The sequence below is a fragment of the Geotrypetes seraphini genome, chromosome 4 (assembly GCF_902459505.1).
Source record: "Geotrypetes seraphini chromosome 4, aGeoSer1.1, whole genome shotgun sequence".
In the NCBI taxonomy this organism is placed as follows: domain Eukaryota; kingdom Metazoa; phylum Chordata; class Amphibia; order Gymnophiona; family Dermophiidae; genus Geotrypetes; species Geotrypetes seraphini.
Window position 1 is genome coordinate 212774582 of NC_047087.1, and position 19238 is coordinate 212793819.

General features: G+C 42.0%; 1 protein-coding gene across 1 annotated transcript in view; it reads right to left on the minus strand.

Moving 5' to 3' along the window:
- Positions 1-19238, minus strand: part of CHAT (choline O-acetyltransferase) — a 153542-nt gene that overhangs the window by 58869 nt on the left and 75435 nt on the right. The window contains exons 6-7 of the mRNA XM_033943571.1: positions 18077-18257; positions 15719-15896 (exon numbers count right to left, since the gene is read on the minus strand). Of these exons, the coding sequence (XP_033799462.1) occupies positions 15719-15896; positions 18077-18257 (359 nt within the window). The remainder of the gene's footprint in view (positions 1-15718; positions 15897-18076; positions 18258-19238) is intronic.

The following is a 19238-nucleotide window of genomic DNA, read 5'->3' on the forward strand; positions in this document are numbered from 1 at the left end:
GCAGTTGGGGCAGAGAGCAGGAGTTATCAGGGCAGCAGAGAGTGGAGATTCGGAGCAGAGAACAGGAGTTATCAGGGTAGCAGAGTGGAAATTTGGAGCAGAGAGCAGGAGTTATCATGGCGATAGAGAGCAGAGAATCGGAGCAGAGAGCAGTAGTTGTGAGCAGGGTGGCAGAGAATGGAAAATTGTGGCAGAGAGCAGGAGTTATCAGGGTGGCAGAGAGCAGGGAATCAGGGCAGAGAGCAGTAGTTGTGAGCAGGGTGGCAGAAAGCGGAGAATTAGGGCAGAGAGAAGAAGTTATCATGGTGGCAGAGAGTGGAGAATTGGAGCAGAGACAGGAGTTATCAGGGCGGCAGAGAGCGAAGATTTGGAGCAGAGAGCAGGAGTTATCAGGGTGGCAGGGAGCAGAGAATCAGGGCAGAGAGCAGGAGTTTTCAGGGTGGCAGAGAGTGGATAATAGGGGCAGAGAGCAGGAATTTACTGAGCAGGGCAGCAGAGAGCAGGAGAAGGCAGTCGGAAAGGACATGCAATTAACTGCCTATGAATCCTAAGGGAAAAACAAGGACATGAGCGACTGGTCCCAGCAGTCGCTTCTTTGTTGATCGGCCAGCCCAGTCGGTGTTCCAGATTTTGTTTTAGTGAATCACTGCCTACCTACTTTGCATGCTGTTTCCCCTTATTTGCATGTACGGATTGGATTGGATAGGAGGATGATCGGCCACGAAGTTAATGAAATAGGTTGGAAGGAAATCGGGTCGCAAAGAGGTCGCTAAGTGGTCGGGACTTGATTGGTGGGCTTAGTGAATCTAGCCCTTTGTACTCCATATAAAGTCCACACCAGTTATTTTTATCTGAACCATGAATCCTTTACTGCTCCTTCAATTGACGAGGACACAGAGTCAACTGTAAGTAACCGATGACCAATTATTTACAAAGTTCACATCTTCTTCCCCAAAGCATCAAACAAATTTTACTTGTCACCCGTCCATCCGGCCAACATTTTACAGGTATGGGGGTCAGCGGGGGGTTGCGGGTCAGCGGGGAGGGCCGATCGGGAGTTCGGGGGCAGTCATTGGGGGGGTTGTGTCGAGGGCAGGAGGGCCTGGGATCCCTCCTGCCCACATTGTAGTGGGGGTGGGAGTAGGGGGTCCACCTGGGCAGGAGGGGTTGGGCTCCCTCCTGCCCGATCGTATAGGGGGGTGGGGGGCGAGAGGCCAGGAGGGCTTGGGCTCCCTCCTGGCCTGATCATAATCGGGGGGTGCCGCGGGTGCCCGGGGCAAGAGGGCTTGGGCTCCCTCTTGCCCCAATGTCATCAGGGAATGTTGGGGTGCCGCGGGGCAAGAGGGCTTGGGCTCCCTCTTGCCCCGATGTCATCGGGGAATGTCGGGGTGCCGCGGGGCAAGAAGGCTTAGGCTCCCTCTTGCCCCGAATGTAATCGGGGGTGGGGGGTCGGTGCCATGGGGCAGGAAGGCTTGGGTTCCCTTCTGCCCCGATGTCATGAGGGGGAGGGGAGGGTTGGTATGGATTCTGTAACCGGTGTTGTTTTTGGCAGACACCGGTAACAGAATCCTGCTTTTAGGTGAAGGAATGGCTCCTCCTTCGCCTAAAAGCCCTTGTGTTGGACGTTTGGGGCTTAGGCATTTTTTTGGTTCATTACAGGGTATAAGTGTAGACATCGTGGGGGTATAAGTGTAGATGTAGTGGTGGTCTGGGCGTTTAAAGAGCAGAATGTAGAGGCAGGCCATTATAAAAAACAACAACCTCCATTTGGACGTTTTTTTTGATTATGGACATTTTCCCTGCTTCTACTTTCAACATTTAAGGCCTTAGGCCAAAAGGAGACTTAGATGATTTTTTTTATTATGCCCCTCCACGTCTTTTAAAATAAACAAATAAAATAACTGTGTTAATTCTGTTTCTTGTCATTGATCCTTTTGGGAATCCTTGCTATATAGCAAGTGCGTTTTTGGTATCAGTCTGTGAAGGTATGACAGGCTGATTCCTTGTCTAAACAGCTGTAGCAGGCATAGCATGAAGGGATCTCCCTGTAGGATATGGTCAGTAGCAGGAGATGGGACCTAAGGCATTTTTAGGGAGTACCAGAAGGCCTATAAATTCAGAGGTGTTGGTTACTGTTGTTACCATACCTCCTCTTTGCTTATTGTAACCAGGGTTAAAAGTTTAAAAGTTACTTGAGTGTGAAAAACAGGGTTTAAAGAAGATTTTGAAGGATTTTTGAAGCAGAGAGGATCTGGAATGTAAGAACTGTGTTTTTTTTTTCCTATTTTGAGAAGTTTGGTTTGTGTATTTTTTTTTTTTTTTGTATTGGTGCAATTTTGGTATTCTGTTGCTGATCTCCTGCACAGGTTTGCTGTCCTATTGCAAAGATCAGCATCAGCTGCTTGAACATTCTAACTGTCAGATTTGACAGTCGGGAGGGTGACTTGGATCTGTGTGCAGGTAGTTTGATTTCTGTGCCTTGTGAGAAGGTAATTATAGCTGGTTTTATTGAATTTTGAATAGGAATTGGAGGTTTTGGTTGAAGCTGAGGTTTGATATATAGATTCTGGTATTTATCCAAGGGTGAAATAGGCTGATGTGAAGAATTTTTTATCTGTGAAATTATATGATGCTAGAAATAGTCTGTGAGAATCTTCTGGGAAGTGTTTTGAGAGATTCTCTGAGTGACAAATTTATAGTGCTGATTTTTGGAGAAGATTTTATGAGAGGTCATGTGTCAGATTCCTGTGTAATGTTGTGAGAGAATACTGGTGAATATAATATATATATGAATACTGGTGAAACCTGATTTCTGGAGAAATTTTCAGTCTGTGTGTAATAAGTCTGTGGTGCTGATTTCTGGAGAAATTGAGATGTCCTGTGACAGATTTCTGTGGAATGCTGTGAGAGACTATTAGTGAAGCAAAGTTGTGAAACTGCCTTGGAAATCTTTTTCTGGGGATAATTTCTGTAAAGATTTTTGGGATTTTGGGAAAAGATTTATTTGCATGAAATGTTTAGAGGAAGGATGAGTTTTGTGATTGTATATAGGAAATTTTGGGGAGGGAAATAGTATACGGAACATCAATAATCTGTTTTTTTTCCTAGCTTAGAAAGTATTTTAGGCAACTGTGGGGTTATTAGATTTAGGATAGGGTTTTTCTTATTGATTTGATTTTAGTTAGCGTAGTAGGTTGATTTCAAGAAGAGAGAGTCTGCTAGCAACAGCGCGCCAACAGAAAGGACAGAAAGCCTCAAATACCCAAATCTGGAGAAAAAAAGAACTGTACAGAGGGGAAGTAGAATTTCATTGTCTAGATTTGATATACAGCATTTGTTTATTAAATTTTATTTCTATTTTAAATTTTGAATCCTTAGTGATTCTTTATATCTATTTTGTTTATGGTTTAATTAACATTTTTTATTTCCAGGTTATATTACATTTATTATTATATTCATTATTATTTTTTTATGTAATTCACTCCTTCTCCTGGGGAAAGGTATCAATTTAATCCTCGGTGTTCACGACTACAAAACAAATCTTATTTCAAGAGGGATACTTTTTACCTCAGTCTGAGAAGGAGGGGATTACATTATCATAGAGCATTGCCTTCTTTATATCAATTTTCAGCTACTTCCACACTGTTCAAAAGAACAAGGCTAACAAGCCCTTGGCAAAGAAAAAGTGAGGAAGGAACTGTACATGTCAACCTGAGATAGAATTGAGTTTATTAAATACAATCTGGAAGGATATGAAAGATGGATTATCTCATATGCTTTGTATTTTAATAGATTGTATTTAATAAACTCAATTCTATCTCAGGTTGACATGTATAGCTCCTTCCCCAGTTCCACACTGTTCTACACAGTTTTTTTCCCCTTTTCTGGAAACCTCTGGTGACAAGATGATGCTTTTCTGTCCAGGTGCAGGAAGCCCAAAAGTTCACTGAAAGGCCGCAGATAGGAATGAACTTCAGGATTGCTTAACTGTAGATGAAAATTACAGGCAATCTCCTGCTAGCGGCTAGTTTATACTTCAGAGAGTCAGCAGTGGAGACACTGATACTAGGATGAAATTAGGAACAGGCTTTTTTTTAAAAATCATTTTTATTAGGAGTCAAGCAAGGAGAATTCAGACAGCATTGCACTGCCAAATTTCTCAGGATCTTATTCCTGTAACAGGGGTTCTCCAAGTTTATTATTTCTTTGCTATACGGCCTCTTTTACATAGCCGCGCGGCAACAGCCCCAAAGCCCTTTAAATCTCTGTGGGCTTCGGGGCCTTTAGCACAGCGCACCCGCTAGCGCGGCTTTGTAAAAGAGGCCGATAGTGTCCATCAAAATTTATCTAGACGGTTTACAATCAATAAAAATTTTAAAACAAAGTTTAAAAAGAACAAAGGTAAAAAAAAAAAAGAAAGAAAAAAATATTCCACCACATGATCAATAGACGTGGAGGAAAAGGGGAGGTTACATATATTACTCAAGACAGGGGAGGAAAGAACAAGAGGTGGTAAAAAATACATTGAGATAAAAAATATATATAGAAAAGAAGGAGGGGGAAGGATAGAACATTAGGAGTTAATTCGCCTCTAGGGAGGCATTTGGAGTTGAAGACCTGAAATGAATGATATTTCAGGAAAAGAAAATGGACCCCTGGATTAGGTATCATAGGCATCTTTGAATAAGAAGGTTTTGGGTTCTGTCTTGAATAGTGTGAGGGAAGGCTCTTGCTTTATATGCAGGGGAAGAGTATTCCAGAGTGAGAGTGCTATGACTGAGAAGATGGACTTTCTAGTGGTATTGTAAAAAATTTCTCGGATAGAGAGAACAACAAGCAGATCTTGATAACTGGAACTTAGTGTACGGGTTGATGCGTAGGGGATTAAATGTTTGTCTATAAATGCAGGGGCTTTCTGAGCATTTGTCATGATTCTTGCATTCCTGTTCTGTTGAGATCTCCCTCAGTCCAAAACACAAAAAAACCAGAACAACACAAATATCCACAGAAAAAAAAGTCAGACTAGGGTAAAAATGTTGACTCCTCACCTGGATAGATGTTTTTGAAATAATTTTATTGTGTCATTTGTGCAAAAGAACCAAACAAAAAACAACTCATGTGTTCACTGTACCCAACATGGATCCATATTTTGGCATCACCATGCCTTCTTCAGAGGTGAAACAATGAATCTCCTGAACTGTAAAATCCCAAGGTCGCTGATTATACCAAATGAAAGTCACAGCTAAATCAAGAAGCACAGTGCTGTTTCTGCAAATGAGGTCTTCTGGAAAATCACGATATAGAACCCTGTGGCACATCACTAGTCATTCTCTTTCAATGAAAGAACTGCCCATCTAACCACACTCTAGTTCCCAATCCGCACCCGGACACTACCTCTTATTTCATGGCTTTTTAATTTCCTCAGGAGTCTCTCATGAAGGACTCTGTCAAAACCTTTCTGAAAATCTATATCAAGAAGGTCAGGCAATTCATAGATCAAAAAGCAAGATGTGATCCCATTATCCACTGGTGTTTAAAAAACTGCCATGCCCTAGTTAAGGGCAATGCAAGAAAAAAATGGGGAGGAACCGCACACATCAACTGCAAATGAGAACACTGGAATAAAGCATTAGACTAATAAAATCAATTTTATTAAAAAGGATCTGACAAGGTCCGTGTTTTGGTCTAAAAGACCTGCATCAGGGGTACAGATATTATCTTAAACAGCTGCGGAATGTCTCAAAGCAATAGTTGATAACAAACGCCATTGAACCACATCCCGCCAAAAGCAAATATAGATGGGATGTAATTTATATAAGTTCAGTAATATTTGTTATCAACTATTGCTTTTGGACAGAAACACGGACCATATCGGGTCCTTTTTAATAAAATTGATTTTATTATTCTAATGCTCACAGTTGATGTGTATGGTTCTGTCCACACTTTTTGTTGTATTGGTTTGATTTATGGGGGGGTTCACTCCTTGTTTTTTTTTGGGGGGGGTTACTTTAGTTAAACCACCCAAAGAGTATCTTCTACCACTGGACAGTAGCAATCAAAACAGATCATCATATAACTTTGATTTACTTTGTGTGAATATTTATAATTGTATGGATATGCATTTATTTATTTAGTTTTCTATACTGTTCTCAGAACAGTTTACATGAATTTATTCAGGTACTCAAGCATTTTTTCCTGTCTGTCCCAGCGGGCTCACAATCTATCTTATGTACCTAGGGCAACGGGGAGGGGGGTATTAAGTGACTTGCCCAGTTAAGGCTTTTTGGGGTTAATTTGGCTAATCAGCTAAAGTTCAATTGTACCTTAAGAATGCCTCCAATGCTGTCTCTTTGTAACTGGGTAAATTTAATGCACACAACAATTTTCCTAGATAAAATTTAGATGGTGATAGAGAGAGAGTGTGTTTGTTGAGTGGGGGTGGGGGTGGTAGACAGCGGATTTGAAAATTGAGGTCAGGAAAAGTTAGAACAAAACAAGAGAAACCAACAAAACCTGCAGTAAAAAGTCAAGACCAAAGCCAAAACAAAACTGCAGGGCAATGTACAGGGTGCAGGAATTTATTTGAAATGCAAATTTCTTAAAAACATGTACAACACATATAAAACAATTACATAAGCTACAATAAATGTATACATTTATATATGTTGTACATGTTTTTAAAAAATTTGCATTTCAAATAAATTCCTGCACCCTGTACATTGCCCTGCATTTAGTGAACAGAGACACCAGGCTGAACCCTAGTAACGGTTATTTCTACAATTGTAATAAGCCTCTAGGTCTTTCTTACAATCTGATAGTCTGAAGGTACTGGATGGGAGCTCATCTGCAAAAGAGGGGGAGGGAGAGCACGTAGAGCACGTAACTGGATAGGATTATGCCTCGCAGTGTAGTTGTATAACCAATGGAAAAAGAATAGTTTGTGGTGAATATTTTACTAATAATAAGAGGCATATTTATGTAGGTAATGGGAAAATATGCACATGGACATTTGGTAGTGTAGCATGTGTTGCTCAATGTCTAAATACAATGAACCTGTATTTGATGTAGCGTGTTTCTTTCATGCCTTCTGATCAATTGTAATACAAGTGTAAGTATTTTGCATGAGGATGTAAATACAAGGAAATGAAATTATTTGCAGTACATTCTTTGCATACAAGGAAATTTAAAATTTACATTTCCCTCTAATACTAGTCTATGGGCAGGTATATAGTCAGAGAAACCAAATATTTTGTAAAGTAGAAGACAAAAATGAAAGATATGATTGAATTCATAACTCAAAGAAGGAACACTGCCAATTGTATTAAAGGGGTATTACTATTTTGTATTTATTGGAAAAACCGCCACAAATATTTGGGTCAGTGTCTTAAGTGGAGTTGTCAGAATTTAAAAATTGTCATCCTTCTAGCTATGTAGCTTCTAGGCCACATCTACTATTGTTAAAAATAGGATTGAAAGTGTAAATTCAATACAACTTAGCCTATGGGGTCCTTTCAGTAAGGCACGCTAGCTGATTTAACGCACACTTATATTTAGCATGTGCTAAATTGGCTAGCACACCTTACTAAAAGAGGGGGATAGTTTGATAACTCTTTTATTCTCAGTCAACTTCAAAACAAATTTCATAAAGGCTAACCATCAAAGAGTTTGTGCTGATATGAAAATTATGTCTATCAATATCAGGAGAAGCCTAAGGGCTCTTTTTACTAAGGTGCGCCAGCGTTTTTAGCGCACACAGGAAATGACCGTGCGCTACACTTCTAGAACTAACACCAGCTCAATGCTGGTATTAAGGTCTAGCGTGTAAGGCAATGGAGCGCGCGCTATTCCGCGCATTAAAGCCCTAGCGCACCTTATTAAAAGGAGCCCTAAGTCTTAATTCCTTTTCCATTGTACAGTTTTCAATTGATCTTTTGGACTTCCATACAGTAACATAGTTTACTATTGGTTTCTATGTGTTATGTGATAAAACCAACTGTCTATGGGCTTCTTTACCATCCTAAAGCCCTGGTATCTAGCACACACTTCTACTTTGGAATGATTTACCTAGGTACAATGGAACATTGGTTTACGAGTATAATCCGTTCCAGAAGCATGCTCGTAAACCAATTTACTCATATATCAAAGCAAGTTTCCCCATAGGAAGTAAGGGAAATTTGGTTGATTGGTTCTACTTCCTCCCTCCCCCCCCTGCGGCCAACGGCGCTGCTCCACTTTACCCCCCACCCCCGAGGCCACCTGTGCTGCTCCACACCGCCCCCCTCGATCCGGCATCTGCCCCTCCTGTGATCAGGAATCCCCACCCGCCACGATCCGGCATCCCACACTCACCGACCCACCCACCCAAACACAATTGCTTGACCCGCTCTGGCACCGGCACCATCACCAACGCACAGAACATGCCAGTGCCCGAAGATCCTCCCTGTTGCTTGTGCTGGGCCTTGAGCATCTGTGAGAACTAGAACTAGAAGGCATTGAGCATGCGCAGATGCTCAAGGCCCAGCACAAGCAACAGGGAGGATCTTCGGGCACTGGCACCGGCATGTCCTATGCTTTGTTGCTGGTGCTGGTGCCAGTGCGAGATAAGCGATTGTGTTTGGGTGGGTGGGTGGGTGAGTGGGGGGATGCCGGATTGTGACGGGGGATGCCGGATCGCCGGGGGGGGGGGAGTGCCGGATTGCAGGGTGGGGGCTTGCAAATCGAGGCAAGCTTGGTTTCCAAGGTGTCAATAGGAAAAAATAAAGTCACTACTAAATCATTAAACAGTATACTTTGTACATTCAAAAGACTTGTTTTGTACTTAGAACTCTGCTCAGAGACATGAAGGCTGATTACTCCGCCTCACTCACCAATCATTGCAGTGTTCCAGAAAATGATTTTTATAAGAACCAGTCACTATTCAAAGTTAAGTTACACTTTTCAAACACAAAAATTATGGAAGTGTTTACAGTGTTAGCATAGCTGTTAAGGCTAGCACTTTATCTATTGAAAATCTTATAAAAATCATTTTCTGGAACACTGCAATGATTGGTGGGTGAGACGGAGTAATCAGCCTTCATGTCTCTGAGCAGAGTTCTAAGTACAAAACAAGTCTTTTGAATGTACAAAGTATACTATTTAATGATTTAGTAGTGACTTTATTTTTTCCTATTGACCTCTTTAGTCACTCTATAATACCAACGGTTTGAATTGGTTACCCCTGTATATTTTTTATGGTTTCCAAGGTGTGGCTTTTGCAAATGTTTTGCTCGTCTTGCAAAACACTCGCAACCGCGGCACTCGTAAACTGAGTTTTGACTGTAAATAAGAACTGAAATTAGTTATTGCCGATTTGGTAAAATGCTTAAAGCATTTTTATATGGAAGATTGTAAAGTTACAATTCTTTAGATAAAAATACTATCTTCCCATAGAATTATTAAGGCTTCTTTCTGATGTAAATTGCCTTGAACTAAACGGTATTAGAGCGATTCAGAGGTCTTGTACTAGATTAGACTAGACTTTTCTGTGGTAAACATGTACCTTTAATTGTATTCCTGAAACTCAGTACAGCAGGAGTACCTGATTAGATTGTGAACCACTCAGGTGGTTGTGCTGATAAGTTAGTAGGGGACGTGGAGCCCCAGTCTGATCAGTTGTGCTACACCTGAGGCAGCAGATTTCTGAAACGCTGGCCACTGTCGGTGTACCGATCAGCTAAAGATAAGTTGAAACAATTTTCATCTATCTCTTTGTGTCTTCAACAGTACAGCACAGAGTCTTTTCAATTTTGAAGAAAGTTTTTTGCCAATGAGGTGACCGCTCAACCACCTTTAAGAAACTTTTCAGAAAAGCCACCTTTTGCGTGGAGGTGGGAGGGGCCTTGTCTGAGGCATTTTCCTTCTTTATCAATCTGTTGCAGAGCCTGGGCTGTCCTGTCAATTTTGAACTTGGCATTTATGCATCAATTAGAGTGAAAGTGTTATTATATAATACTATTGATTTTTTATTATATCTGAGATTTTTGTGCTGATAAGTAGTACATCAGATACAAACACGGAGAGATACAGTTTACTAAAAATAAAAAAGCTCCCAGCTCGATTAAGAATGTGAGACTCATACAGAGGACAAGCAAAATGCAAGGAGAAACAAAGTAAAGAGGAAAAAGAAAGAAAGCGAGAGAAAGACAATAAGGAAGTAAGTTTTTGTCAGTGAAAATGGGCCCTCAAAACCTTCCCTGGACACTTGTTCTTGTATTTGTTTGCATTAATGAGCTGCTTGGCACAATTTTGTACAAACCACTAGGTTCTAAAAAAAAGTTGCTCAACCTAATTGATTAACAAGACAATTAATATCAATAATTGGATGCTATTAATTTTTTGTAGGCAGCTGCCGAGTTAGGCTCCATTTACAAAATGCAGCTCTTTGTGCTATTTTTCTTGTGAAGTGAACTTTTCCAAAGTCATTTTCCACTTTAGTACTAATCTAATCTAATCTAAATCTTGGGTTTATATACCGCATCATCTCCGCAGATGGAGCTCGACACGGTTTACATGGTTAGGGAAGGAACGGAACTCCAGTGGAATTATATAAGTATGAGAGAAGAGAGGTTGGTGTGAGAGTGCCAGGAGCGGGACGGGGTTACGTTCTGGAGAAGAGCCAGGTCTTCAGATGCTTACGGAATGGTAGAAGGGGGCTCAAATTGCGGAGAGGGGAGGGGAGACTGTTCCAGAGCTGAGTGATTCTGAAAGGGAGGGAAGAGCCAAGTTTACCAACAAGGGAGATGCCTTTTAAGGAGGGGTAGGATAGTTTTAATTTTTGAGTGGATCTAGTGGAGGTTGGATTTGAGGAATTCCAGGATAGAGGGATAAAAGGAGGAAGGATACCGTGGAGGATCTTGAAGGTTAGGCAGGCACATTTAAAGTAGACCCTGGAAATAACGGGAAGCCAGTGGAGTTTGGATAGGAGCGGTGTGACATGGTCAAATTTACTTTTTGAGAAGATAAGTTTGGCCGCGGTGTTCTGGATTAGTTGAAGTCTGTGGAGGCTTTTCTTTGTTAAGCTTAGGTAAATGGAATTGCAATAATCCAATCTGGAGAGGATAATGGATTGTACGAGGACGGCAAAGTGTTTTTGGTGGAAGCAGGATCTCACTTTCCTCAGCATGTGAAGGCTGCAAAAGCATTTTTTTATCAGGGAGTTGAGGTGGTCGTTGAAGGATAATGATGAATCTATGGTGATGCCCAGGACTTTGCTAGAGAATTCCAGCTGTAGAGAGGAGCCTGTGGGCAGTGGGATGGAAGTGGGTAATTGATCAAGTTTAGGGCCGAGCCATACATAAGGCCTAAAGAAGTATTTTTTAAAAAGGGTTGATTTTGCCCTTTGATCATGCATGTCTAGGGTGGATGGGTTGGAAAATATTTTTAATTCTTTAATTTGAGTGCAAATTTTGAATATGAGTATGGGGGGTGATATATCTATTTGTCAAAGATTACAATTTTGTTTGATTTTAAGTGCTTCATGATTGTATAATATGTTGCACTTATTTATGGCTTAAAAATGAATAAAGATTTTTTAAAAAGGGTCCAAAAGTAAGTATTTAAGTACACTTTGGGCTCATTTTCAAAAGAGAAAAATGTCCAAAATATGGGATCAGGGTGGATTAATGTCTTAGATGGTTTTCTGCAATAATGGAATGTTGCAGAAAAGATCCAAGGCAAAACTTGGGCGCTTTAGGCTAGACCTGTTTCAGTAACAAGTGCCAAAATGGTCAAACTGACCAAATGACCATTGGAGGCATGACGGCATGGCACCCTCTTACTCCTCCTACCTCCCAGAGATGTTAATGAAACAATACATACCAGCCTGTATGACAGCTTCAGATGTTATGGCCAGTCCTTTTGGAGCAGCAAGCAGGTCTCTGGAGTAGCCTGGTGGTCAGTGCAGTGAACTTCAAAGAAGGGGACTCAGACTCATAGCCATCTCTGACTAATTTCACTGCACAACAATTTTTTGGTTAAGTCTTGATTCCTGAAAAGTTTTTGGTGATTATGACAGGTACCAACTTGGTATGCTCAAATATGGTTTTGGTTTTACTGCATCACGTAAGAACTATGAGAAATAGACATTTTTATGTTTACTGACAATAAAATATATAGTCAAGTTTACGTTTCGCACAAGCGACTAAATGAAACAGAATTAAAAGTGTTTTGCTCCCGAGTTTCTTTTATATTCAGTGTCTGGTGCATCACGTTGTAGCATCCAACAATAGTCGGCAAGCATTGACGGATTCCAATTGCCCTGGTATCGTTTCTCCATCGTAGCTATGTCTTGATGAAACCTTTCACCGTGCTCGTCACTCACAGCACCGAGATTTGCGGGGAAGAAGTCCAAGTGTGAATGGAGGAAATGAATCTTGAGTGACATATTGCACTTCATTCTCTTGTATGCTTTGAGAAGTTTGTCTACCAGCTGAATGTAGTTTGGGGCTCTGTAATTGCCCAGAAAATTGTCAACAACGTCTTTCAAGGCTTTCCAGCCAATTTTTTCCGGCCCAACTAACAGATCTTCAAATCGCTTGTCACTCATAACATGTCTGATCTGGGGGCCAACAAAAATACCCTCTTTGATCTTGGCATCAGTTATTCTTGGGAACATCTGTCTTAAATAACGAAAACCTTCCCCTTCCTTGTTCATTGCTTTCACAAAATTCTTCATGAGTCCCAGTTTAATGTGAAGAGGAGGCAAAAATATCTTTGTCGGGTCAACAAGCGATTCATGTGCTACATTTTTCTGTCCTGGAACTAACTTTTTACGGAGTGGCCAGTTCTTTCTAGAATAGTGCGACTCTCTGTCTCGGCTGTCCCATTCGCAGATGAAACAGCAGTACTTTGTATAGCCAAGCTGCAGTCCTAGTAACAGAGCAACGACTTTGAGGTCTCCACAGATATTCCAGTTATACCTGGTATACTGGACATACTTTAGTAACATTTCCATATTCTCATATGTTTCTTTCATATGTGCTGCATAGCCAACAGGTACTGAAGGATAAACGTTGCCATTGTGCAACAGAACAGCTTTCAGGCTTAACATTGACGAATCAATGAAAAGACGCCACTCTTCCGGGTTGTGATCACAACCAAAGACCGAGAACAATCCTTCAATGTCACAACAGAAACAGAGACTGTCGACTTGTGCAAAAAATTTGGTTATATCATGATGCCGGTCTCGAAACACAGAAATTTTCGTACCTGGTGATAGCAAACACCATTCCTGCAGTCTCGAACCTAGCAGCTCAGCTTTTGCTTTTGACAGACCCAAATCTCTGACCAAATCGTTCAATTCGGACTGTGTTATCAGATGTGGATCGCCTGATGAGGATGGTTCAAAATCCGGGTCAATGTCACTGTTAGAACCCTGCACTGCAGTTTCTTCATCTGGTTCGTCTAAGGTCCAATCCTCTGGTGGTTTCGGAACTGGAAGACTGTCATCATGTGGCATGGGTCTCATTGCTGAAGGCAGATTAGGATATTCAATTGACTTCTTGTTTTTGGCAGAGAAACCAGACACATTAGTCAAACAGAAATAACAGTCCGTCACATGGTCTTTCTGTTCTCGCCATATCATCGGAACAGCAAATGGCATCGTCTTTCGAGTACCTCTGAGCCAGGCTCTCAGACTAACAGCACATGTCGCACAGCAAATGTGAGGCGCCCATTGCTTGTCTTGATCACCTATTTTGCAGCCAAAATACAGATGATAGGCTTTCTTTACAAGGGCAGTCATCGAACGTCTCTGAGGCGTAAGTGTATATTCCCCACAGATATAGCAGAATGTGTCGCGGCTGTTACGACACCGACGAGACATATTGCCCGACACCAAAACGTCTATAGCATCAAGCTTACTTACTGTTATATTGCTACAGCTACTATACTACTATACTTTACTATACTGATACTATATACACACACGGACTATCTATATTAACCAAATGAGCAGGATCGGTGTATGGAAGCCACCATTATAGCATGGTGAGACAGCGCAAGCTCGTTCAGACCTGCCCAGACATGCCCAGGATGTCATCTTCCATAAAACAGCTTCCAACCTGGCTAGATTTTATGCATGGACATACCCAGGTGGCACAAACCGTTGTTGATAAGACACTTATGGGAGAAAAAATTGTTTGCATCCAAATATAAGAAAAAATCACGACAAAATTGAAGATTTCTCTGAAATGGTACGTGATGGGTAATTTTTGATGTAATATTCATGATCAGCACCCAAAATTCTATAAGAAACACCCAGCAGTGTTCAGGAAGCAAAAACTTTGTTGTGCAGTGTTTTAGTGGGCTCACACTTGTGGTGGAACGTGTGAGCCCACTAAAACACACCGTAATCCTACTGTACTGACATATAGGTATAAAGGTGACACCAGTGGCGTAGCGAGGGTATGAGGTGACCGGGGCAGTGGCACCCCTCCCCTGCTCTCTTCCTCACCCCCCCCTGCCATGCGTGCATACCCTTTCTCGTTCCCTGTACCTTTTTAACTTATCTGATGCGAGCAGCATGCCTACATCGGTGTCGGCTCACCCTTTGACATCACTTATTAGGTGGGGGACCCAGAAGTGACGTCAGAGAGAGCACCGATGCCGACAGCAATGTTGCTCATGCTGGAGAAGTGAAAAAGGGACGGGGAAGGCAAGGGATGCGTGTGCGTGGCAGGGGGAGGAGCAGGGGTGCTGGCACCCCTAGCCAGATGGTACCCGGGGCAGGCTGCCCCCCTCCCCCCCGCCTCTCTGCTTGGATGTCTGTGTGGCCAGTCTGCTAAGAATGCTAGCCTCTCCTAATTCCCAATCAGTGGCATAGTGAGGGGGAGAGGTGCCCCTCCCTCTTCTCTTCCCCCCACCTCTATACACTCTTTTCCCACCCCCTCCTGCTGTGTGCTGCTTCCCCCTTATCTCTGTAACATTCCTGGCACGACCTGCTGTTGAGCCAGCATTGGCTCTTAATCTGACGTCACTTCCTAGGCACGCATCCAGGAAATGATGTCAGAGAAAGAGCCAATGCTGATGCGACAGCAGGTTGGGGCTTGCTGCTCACACCAGAAACGTTACAGAGATATGAGGGGCGGAAGGCAGAGAGGAGGACAGGTGCCCGCCCCTTCACCAAGATAGCACCCGGGGCAGATTCCACCTCCCCCTCCTTACTACACCACCGGTCCCAATGGCTGTTTTTTGTGCATTTTTCATTTGGATATTTTTTTTTTTTTTTTAATGGTTCAAAGAGATAGGCACATTGAGGACAAACACATCTAGAAAATGGCCATTTTTGAAAAAAAAAAAAAAAAAAAAGTGGACACTGAAAATAGCCATTTTCTCTACTGGATATTTGAACGTCTTTCCCAAAATGTCTAAATTTGGATTTAGATGTTATATTGAAAATGCCTCTCTTTAGTACATAAGGCCCAAAAAAGTATTTAAAAAATGGTACAAGTGTAATGAAAACTGGACAGGTTTTCATTACACTAAAAAAGTATCACATTATTTATATGACTGCAGGACAAAATAAAACAACTTGTTATAAAGGAAGGCTCAAACTATGATGTACAACTTTGTTCTTTTACATATATTTAGGAAGTGAATGACAGATTTCAGCTTTAGGATAGTAAAATTCTCATATTCATTGGTTTATATTGAAACAATGGTTAAGGCTGGTGTAGCTAACCTTTCATGAGGACTGTCCTTGCCTTAGCCCACTCTGTTCTTTCATCTGATGTTAGCAGACCAATTGGGGGGAGTCTTTCTTCTTCATTCTCTGCCATTCTGACTATCTTTCGCAATTGAGTGAACAGATCCCCCTCACTGAGACGGCGGAAATTAATAACAACATCCAAAACGAAGAACTGTAAGAACATCACAAAACATCAAAACACCATATACAACAGATTCAGCCTCAAATTAATATCTGAAAAAAAATGTAATGCAGTGAGTCTAAGCAGAAATGAGGTTTCAACTAAACTTCCATGTCTTCAATATTAAATACCCATTATTATCAGGAGTTCAAAATATCGAATACCAGTGTATGAATCAAACTTGTTAAAACTAATCACTGGTTAATTTAGTTATTTATATATATTTATAACTTGTGCAATTGATCAAATAAATAATTTTTTTTAAAACCATGGGCTCCTTTTACTAAGCTGTGGTAACGTTTTTAGTGTGTGCTGAAGATTAGCGTGCACTAACCCCCGTGCTATGCAGAAAAATTATCACCAGCTCAATGGAGGCATTAGAGTCTAGCGTGCGTGGCAATATAACGCGCGCTATGCATGCTCTAAAACCGCTAGCAAAGCTTAGTAAAAGGAGCCCCATGTCTATGAATTTATATGATTTTATAATATTTCATAAATGTTCAGTGCCCAATCTCCTGCTTAGGAGCCACAGCGGGATTATTTAGGGACATCCTAACACTTATGGGTCCCTTTAGCTGGTATTTATTTCTTAATTTCAACCTTATTCATTGTCACCACAGCTGGAACTACTTTCTAGTCTATGTTCTGTATAATATTATAATGACACTTATCTTGTCCTCTCCAGCTTAGGTAGTCTTATGTTGTGGCTTCACAGGATTCCTCCACCATGTGTATATGTGTGTGAATAACTCTCATTACAACTCCCCAATAGAAGTTTGTTAGTTTATTGTGGTTAACAGACCCAGACCTAAGACATATTGTGGATCTAATCATTTTTCTACCCTCTTTCTTCAGATGTGAATTTTAGATTTATTATTCACACTTTCAATTGTTCCCATGCATGTTAAGAATAATGAGATGCAAAGCATGCAAATATATGCAAAGCAGATCATTATTATGCAAAATGAATAATGCTGTTTGTATTAAACTTTGCAAACTGCATTATTTATGCAAAGATAACATCTCAAGATGTGTTGCTATGTCTGTCCTCCGTTGCAGCACTGAGCTGCTAATGCTCTGTCAACTCTAATGCTCCCAGGGAGAAACCTAGAGGGGCTTGTGAATTCAAAAAAATATTACCCTACCCGATTCCCTTCAAGAAAACTCCCCACCTGCAATTCCCTTTAAATACCCCATTTCATGATCCTCTTTTGATACTTCTTCTCCACAGCTCTCTTTTACATAGCTCCCTCTTCTGATCCTTTTTTAAGAATTACCATCCCATTCCCTTTCAAGGACCTCCCCAACTGTAATTCCTTTTAGATGCCCCCTCCCTGATCCTGTTTTTGACAAACCCTTCCCCAATTCCCCTTATAAGAACCTCACACCCTGCATACCCTCCAGGAACCTACTGGGGTTCTCCCTGGTAGGAGGAGGGGCAGAAGTGATAAGAACATAAGAACATAAGAAGTTGCCTCCACTGGGTCAGACCAGAGGTCCATCGCGCCCAGCGGTCCGCTCCCGCGGCGGCCCATCAGGCCTATGACCTGTGAAGTGGTCCCTGACTATTCCTATAACCTACCTCTACTTCTATCTGTACCCCTCAATCCCCTTATCTTTTAAGAATCTATCTAAACCTTCCTTGAACCCCTGTAGCGTGCTCTGGCCTATCACAACCTCCGGAAGCGCGTTCCATGTGTCCACCACCCTCTGGGTAAAAAATAACTTCCTTAGGCATGTCTGATCCAGCATCTCCTATATAAATTACGACTCCTAATGCAGGCTTTTAAGTGCCGAAACACAGTCTCATGTTGAGTCATATCTTCTTGGTGAACACTGAGATCTTTCTATATTTGTTATTCGATAAAATTGGTGTTTGGACTTCCTCTGGTCTTCTTTTTTTAGCGGAAGACCATTTATCTGGTCCTACTCCTCTTGACTGGTTTCCAACATCTCCTGGCATTACAATGGCAGCCCCTAGTGGCAATCTTGTGGAACTACAGGTAAGGGGGGAGGGGTAGGCTGCCAATATTTTCTGAAAAGCTTTGTAATTTTAGTTTGTGTATTTCATACAGAGTATGGGTTTACATAATGACTGTAGAAAATTCATTTCCGAAAGCAAAGTATACAGCAACATTTATGACAGGAAAGTTTAAAGAATGTCCACCCACCTGGTTATTACAAGCAACAATGACATGTTCTGGCTCAGGCATGACACTACTTTTCTGGGCCACTAATGTATCTTTAGTGAGTCCTGGGAGACGATAGGTAGAAAAGAGTCCATAGTATTGCTTCATTGAGAGACGGTGACCAGACAGCTGCCCACGAGCATAGTCAACAGGTAATGACCGCCTAGAAATCAGAAGAAATGTGTACTTCACATGCAAAATCAGACCCTCCCCCCCCTGATATGTGAGCAAATGTTTTGACTTCATGCTTATACTTAATAGTGATACCAGCAATTGGTATCTGGTCAGTGATGATCCATTACTTCATTTTCAGATGTTTTGGGACTGTGAATCTTTTGATTTACTTTCATTTTATTTCTTCTTTTTTCTTTTTTTATTACAGTGGAACCTTGGTTTACGAGCATAATTCGTTCCAGAAGCATGCTCGTATATCATAGAAACATAGAAATAGACGGCAGATAAGGGCCAAGGCCCATCTAGTCTGCCCACCTTAATGTGCCTCCCCTACCTTCGCCCTATGAATAGATCCCTCCCCTACCTTCGCCCTGTGAATAGATCCCATGTGACGATCCCATTTGGCCTTAAAATCAGGCACGCTGCTGGCCTCGATCACATGCATTGGAAGACTATTCCAGCGATCAACCACCCTTTCTGTGAAAAAGAATTTCCTGGTGTCAGCTCGTAGTTTCCCTCCCCTAATTTTCCACGGATGCCCTCTTGTTGTCGTGGGACCCTTGAAAAGGAAGATATCTTCCTCCGTCTCTATGCGGCCCGAGAGATACTTGAACGTCTCGATCATGTCCCCCCTCTCTCTGCGCTCCTCGAGTGAGTATAGCTGCAATTTGTTTAGCCGTTCCTCGTACGGGAGATCCTTGAGTCCCGAGACCATCAAAGCAAGTTTCCCCATAGGAAGTAAGGGAAACTGCTTTGATTGGTTCCACCTCCTCCCCCCCCCCACCGAGGCTACTGACGCTGCTCCATTCTCCCCCCCCCTTGAGGAATCTGACGCTGTTCCAAACCTCTCCCCGCGATCCGGCTTCCCTCCTGCGAACCGGCATCCTCCCCCCACTCGCGTTGCCCCCCCCTCCACTGCGATCCTACTTCCCCCCCGAGCACGTCAATGACACTTCCTTTACCCGACTTG